The sequence below is a fragment of the Olea europaea genome, chromosome 15 (genome assembly GCF_002742605.1).
Source record: "Olea europaea var. sylvestris chromosome 15, O_europaea_v1, whole genome shotgun sequence".
In the NCBI taxonomy this organism is placed as follows: domain Eukaryota; kingdom Viridiplantae; phylum Streptophyta; class Magnoliopsida; order Lamiales; family Oleaceae; genus Olea; species Olea europaea.
This window is the reverse complement of record NC_036251.1, coordinates 4,717,356-4,723,869: the sequence shown is the minus strand read 5'-3', so window position 1 is coordinate 4,723,869 and position 6,514 is coordinate 4,717,356. Positions and strand designations below refer to the sequence as shown.

Sequence of the window (6,514 nt, the reverse complement as noted above, 5' to 3'; positions counted from 1 at the left end):
AGTTGTGTTGAAATGCCCCAACAAAATGGAGTCATCGAGCGAAAGCACCAATAAATTCTTAATGTTGCTCGAGCCATTAAATTCCCAGCTAAATTACCACATCAGTTCAAGGAAGAATGCATTTTGACTACTACTCACCTTATCAATGGGACCCCTACCACTGTTCTTGGAGGTAAATCTCCTTATGAAATGCTTTACCAAACAAAACATTCTTACACTCACCTCTTTGGGTGCCTATGTTATGCTTCCACGCTCAAAAGGAATCAAACCAAATTTGATCCAAGAGCCATGCCATGTCTTGTCCTTGGATATCCTTATGGCAGGAAAGCATATAAACTGTATAATCTTCGAACATATACTGTGTTAACCTCAAGAGACATCATTTCTCATGAGACCATCTTTCCATATCATCATCCTGCCCTTCTCTCATCCTTGTCTAATCCTACTTATTCTTCTCATATTAACCTAATTCTATTTTCACCTCAACCATCTTATTCTTTTGATATTCTATCATCTTCTCAAGTTTTTGTTAATTCCTTTTCCAATCCAATCCATGTCCTATCACACAGAGAAGATCATATTTCTTTTCCTGTTGAGCGTTTTCCAACTACAGACATTTCTACCCTAGGTTCTCTTTCTCACCAAACAGCCTCTACTAACATCTCTCCACCTGTAACATCTTCGTCATCACATGAAGCTCTTCTTCATAAGTCTAGCAGACCCAGGTGACTTCCTTCATACTTTCATGATTATCATTGTCGCTTGATGTCTCAGGGGCCTATTTCCCAATCTGATTCTTTAGAAAAAGATCCTACATCGGGAAGGCGATATCCTCTTTCACACTACCTGGGCTATGACTTGTTATCCAAAATCCACGGGAGTTATTCAGTGGCTTTATCTACTATGTATGATCCTCGTTCCTATGCTGAGGCTTTTCATTGTCCAAATTGGTGCAAGTTCAAGGACACAGTGTATCAAGCTCTTGTTTCCAATGATACTTGGATTGTCACCAGGCTTCTTACTCATAAGAAACCAGTAGCTTGTAAATGGGTATACAAGGTTAAGCTTCGGTCAAATGGGACTGAGGAAAGAAAGAAGGCTCGTCTTGTAACCAAAGGTTTCACTCAACAGGCCGGCTTGGATTATGAAGAAACCTTTTCTCCTTTTGCTAAACTGGTTAAGGTGAAAACTCTCTTAGCAGTTGCAGCTCAAAAACAATGGCACCCTCATCAGCTGGATATTAATATATATTTTCTTCATGGTGAATTGGATGAGAAGGTGTACATGTTGTTGCCTTCAGGTTATGAGCAGCAGGGGGTACATGGGGAGCTATTAGTTTGCAAGTTGAATAAGTCTATATATGGACTTAAACAGGCCTCACGACAATAGAATGCTAAACTTACCTCATACATTGTATTTTAATGTTTTTAAAAGTCCAAATCTGATTACTCATTGTTTAGCAAATAGAATGGCTGCACATTTATCGTCTTACTCATTTATGTGGCTGATATCATTATAGGAGGCAATGATCTATGTTGTATAGAGCATTTTAAAAGAGAATTGAATAATCAGCTAAGTTGAAAGTCTTAGGAATCTTGAAATATTTCCTAAGACTCGAGGTAGCAAGAACATCAAAAGGAATATCTGTTTGCCAAAGAAAATATGCATTGGAGATATTAGCTGATGCTAGATATCTTCGAGCAAAACCTGTCAATAGCCTTTTGCCACAGAATTTGAAGTTGAGCTTGAATGAAGGGAAAGAAGTTGCAGATGAAAATACCTACAAAAGATTAGTGGGGAGATTATTTTACTTGACTATAACCAGGCCTGGTTGATCCTATGGGAAACATGTACTTAGCCAGTTTCTTTAGTCACCAAAACAATCATATTTGAGGACAGCTCATCATGTTCTAAGATATTTGAAGGGTACGCCAGGACAAGTCGTGTTCTTTGATAGCAAGCCTGACTTATATCTCAAAGGGCTTTGTGACGTAGATTAGGTAGTTTGTTCAGATACAAGAAGGTCCATTACTAGTTATTGTATATTTCTGGGAAATTCACTTGTGTCTTGGAAGTCTAAGAAACAACACACTGTCTCAAGATCCTCAGCTGAAGCTGAGTATCGATCCATGGCAGTTGCAGCCCGTGAGTTAAGTTGGCTGAAGTACATTCTTAATGATCTAAGTGTCACATATAATCAAGCAGTGTTGATGTTTTGTGATAATCAATCCGCCATACACATTGCTAGGAACCCCGTATTTCATGAACGTACAAAACGTATAAAATCGATTGTCATTTGGTAAGAGATAAAGCACAAGCCTATGAAGTGAAGATATTGTATATGGCATCACATGATCAACCAGCTAATCTATTAACCAAACCTTTGGCAGGAACACGATTCAAGTTGTTGTTAAGCAAGATAAGTACTGAATATCCATCCTCCATCTTGAGGGGGTGTATTGAACAAGATAGCATCGGGATATTTAAGTCTTTTTGCACTTCTTTTCTGTTAAGTCTGTTAGATACATTTGTGTATAAATAGTGGACTAATGTTTCAGTTTTGATTGTTTTTGGTAATGAGAAAATTCTCCCGCCAGTTTTCTTCTTCCCTCTAGAACCTTCTTCACTGCTAATTTGACAGACATAGCGCAATTATAAATTTTAATGCCAACACGACACCATAAATTATAGTTGTTTACCCTGAATATTAGAACTACACTTGCTCGACAAGTTTTCACAATAATAGAGAAAACAGAATACAAGTTTTTCTTCACACCTCTCTCGTACATAGAAACGGCCCCCTCAAAAAAAATGAAAAAATTCCTTTATCCAGTAGGAATTTTAGAGTAATCAAATATGTGTTAGTTTACACAAAATACCTCTAAATAAAGATTCGTGGTTGATGGCATAAGTGTACAAAAACATTAAGCTTCATTTAGTCGAATACCGTCATCCCTATGTTTGCACTTGCTACAATGCCGTATACGTTGCTGTCCCATTATGCACGAATGCGTGACATATAGGCTTCATCATCGAGACAGCCCACTTGCCTCAAGACCTCAAATAAGGCATCCCTACTAGCCATATCGGATTCTTGCTCAGAAATCTTGAGAATTGAAGAGACATTCACAGGTTTTGGCCTCCAGCTCTTCGAAACTTCAGGGAAAATGGCATTCTGTAAGCAAGAAAGAGCATCGGAAATCCTCCTCTCTCTTATGTGGTCTTCTGCAAGAATCTCCCACGTCGTTGAATTTGGTTTTCCTCCTGCTTCAATCATTTGGTTAAAGAAAGTCTTGGCTTTTTCAGAATGCCCTTTTCTAACATAGTAGCCCAAGAGAAGATTTCCTATTCTAGAGTCGTAAAATGATTTCACAGAAATCCATTCATCGTAGATCATTTCAGCTCCTTCGATATCATCCAATCTAACCAGAGAAGAAATTACGGAATGGTAGCCTAAATTTGGAATGCTCGGAAAGGTAGCCTTGTAAATGTTCCACACACGATGAACCTCATTTTTGTTACCAACACTACCATAGAGACTAATGAGATAATGATAAGGAATTCGATCCCGACCCACGATTCTACTTTCAATGTTCTTTATACAGTCTTCAGCCTTTTCTAGCTGCCCACACTTGATGTATATAGTAGCCATTGTGCTGAAAGTAGTCCAGTTCGGAGTGATAGTGGTGTTACCCTGCATCCTTTCAAATATTTGTTCCATTTTTTCAAGAGATTCTTGTGATCCACAGGCCGACAACCAAATATTATAGGAATAGATATCTAATGATATGTTTTTCTCTATCATTTCCGAGATCACTAACTCAACCTTATCATATTCTTTAAGGTCCATATAGAGTGTCATCATCACATTAAATGGAAGTGCATCGCAAGCATAACCTCTCTTTCTCATTTTATCAATCAATGATTCAGCTTTTTCCCTCATTCTGGCACCAGCATACGCATTCAAGAGAGCACCAAAAATTCTCTTGTCCTTCAATGCATCCGGCAACTTCAGGAAGTATTCTTCAGCGCTTGAAATTCCATGCACTTTAGCAATCAGATCGAGTTGGATAGCGGTGTCACTGGTGGTTATTCTATATCTCTCTCCTCTGTTATTCATCCACTCATAGACCTGCAGATTATAGAAAGTTCATGGATGATGGAATGACATAGTAATTGGAATTGAAATGAATCTCTGTTCACCCAATTGTGGAAGTATCAAGGTCCGTTAGACCATGCATAAAAGACATTTCTAGTGAATAAATACACAAGCCTGCATCATTGTGTGTGTTCATGGGTCGTATGACGACGCATATAACTTTTTCTCATAAACTACAGAAAACATCAAATATATGCATATAGAGGCACATGAACTATATGTATTGACATGATTTCCACTCAATGCTCACCATTTCAGTCCCTTACCTAAACGACAAAAACCCCACCTTCTCCTTTGGAATCTTAATTCGCCATACCTTGTTTTTAACCTGAAAACTACAAGGTGGTTCTCTACTTAAGAATAGGAGGAGGTACGAATTAAAAGAGTGGAAACCCGACCTGAGCCCTCAGTCACTCCAAGTTTTCATTGCCGTGCTATACTCGTGCCAACATGAGACAACCCAACACAATTACATGTAAATAGCCTGATATAAATAGGTCCCCAATAAGACCTTAAACTTAGGACACATACAATTTCTTAGATGCCAATCCATTAATTAGGGAAAAGATATGCTGGTAAAAATGAAGACGAAACATTGCAAAACCCATGATTAAATACTCACCTAAGATAAAGTTGAAACAATCTTATCTATTTTCTTCAATATTAGACAGGACTGAGCAATGTATAATTGAATATAAATGAATATTTGATCCAATAATTAAAACTTTCAGATGAAATCTATTCAAGACACCCAAGAACTGTGCTATTGAAATTCAACAGCAAAAATGCCACACAAACAAGTTTAGCTAAAAAGCAAGAATAACATGGCCGATTGAATGAATGAACGTTAAAGAAGTAGTTGAGCCTTCAAATTGTACACGTTAAAACACCTCAGAGTAAAAACCCCTTCAGACAAGAGTTCTAAGAGAATGTAAGACGCAACGCAAGGTTTGGATGACACCACAATCTAATACTAACAAAGATATCTAAAACGCCTAAAAATCCTGCAATCCTAAAATAGAAAACCAAGATATTGTCAAACTTACAACGTAATTAAACTCAAATCGAGATTATCAATTGAAGATCAACATTTTTCTCCAACATCAAGAATGAGGAGACACAATTTCTAAAAGTCAAGAAAAGAAATCCAATAACTGAATCAAAGCACAAGCAAATTGAAAACATCATAGCAATCAAATTAATGCTACCAAAGACTCGAACTTGCCTCGAGAGCCAACCAATTAATATCAAGCATTTCAATTCTAATAATATTATTATTATTTACCTCTAGAGCATATTTGAAACGTCTGAACTTCCTGAGAGCCTTAACCACTTTACAGAGCTCCCATTTGGAGAGTTTCTTACCCTCATTCTCCATCTGGTTCAACACAGAAGCAGAGCCCATTTGTGGATTCTCCAGCGTCGATATTCTCCTGGATATAGAATTCCATTTTGAAATAGCCCTTTTTTCATAGTCCACTGTTTCATGGGTATTACTCTTTGATATTGATGAACCCTTTATCAAGATTGGATTTTTGTGGGTTTGAAGGGTAACAATAATGGGTTGTTTGAATAGGGCATGATTCTGGTTTTGGTGATGAAAACTGAGGGACGATTTTGACGATGTGGGTTGCAGAAGCATTGCTGGAACTTTCTGTTTACGGGTTTAGGTCCGAGGTTTTGGAGTTTAAAAGGATAAGACGCTATAACTTTTAAAGTTTTTTGCACTTTTCGTCCCTAATCTTTCCAATTTGTTTATAATCTATCCTCAATCTTCTTTTTTTGGGGGCGTTATAAATTTCCCCCATAAATAAATTTCGTCCTCGAAATTTGTCTATGATAACTCGAGAAAATTTTCCTTTATCTCATTTTTCTCGTCCTCTTTCATGGATTCCCTCTTCCACGTGTTTAACTAAATAAAACTTTCTTATTTGTGAACACTTAACTCAATTTTTCATGATACTACCTTGTAATATAAAGGACCAGTATGTAGATGTTGCTCACATTTCTTCTTATATCGTTTAGGGATCCTTGATTAATATATGTACACTTTGAGCTCAACTTAGAAATCTTGGGCTATAAACAATGGTAGATCCAAGCTTGGAGGTCAGTTAGAGCGATTGTTGAACTTTGACTGTTGACAATCAACATCCGTAATAGCAAGATGGTTTACTAATATTTAAATATAAAAATTCTTCAATCTATATTTAAATGCAGTAAAACGTAAAAATTATATACATATAAAAACATAATTCAATATAACCCAAAATAATAAGACAAAAATACATGATATAACATCATTCCATAACTATAAGTTTAGACAGTCATGGTCATCCTAAAAATTGTCTCAAGTTT

At 36.9% G+C, this 6,514-nt stretch overlaps 1 protein-coding gene across 1 annotated transcript; it reads right to left on the bottom strand.

Annotated features, from left to right (window-relative positions):
* Window positions 1-2,685: 2,685 nt before the first annotated feature.
* On the bottom strand, window positions 2,686-5,823 carry LOC111409897 (pentatricopeptide repeat-containing protein At1g02150-like). The gene is made up of 2 exons (XM_023040001.1): window positions 5,445-5,823; window positions 2,686-4,132 (listed from the first exon to the last, which is right to left on the bottom strand). The coding sequence occupies exons 1-2, from the start codon at window positions 5,799-5,801 to the stop codon at window positions 2,999-3,001; spliced, it is 1,491 nt and encodes a 496-aa protein (XP_022895769.1). The 5' UTR covers window positions 5,802-5,823; the 3' UTR covers window positions 2,686-2,998.
* Between the last annotated feature and the right edge of the window lie 691 nt (window positions 5,824-6,514).

Coding starts and splice junctions, on each gene's coding strand:
- LOC111409897 (XM_023040001.1), bottom strand. CDS start 5,801: ATGCTTCTGCAACCCACATCGTCAAAATCGTCCCTCAGTTTTCATCAC. Junction 4,133..5,444: donor GTTTCAAATATGCTCTAGAG/GTAAATAATAAT, acceptor TATAATCTGCAG/GTCTATGAGTGGATGAATAA.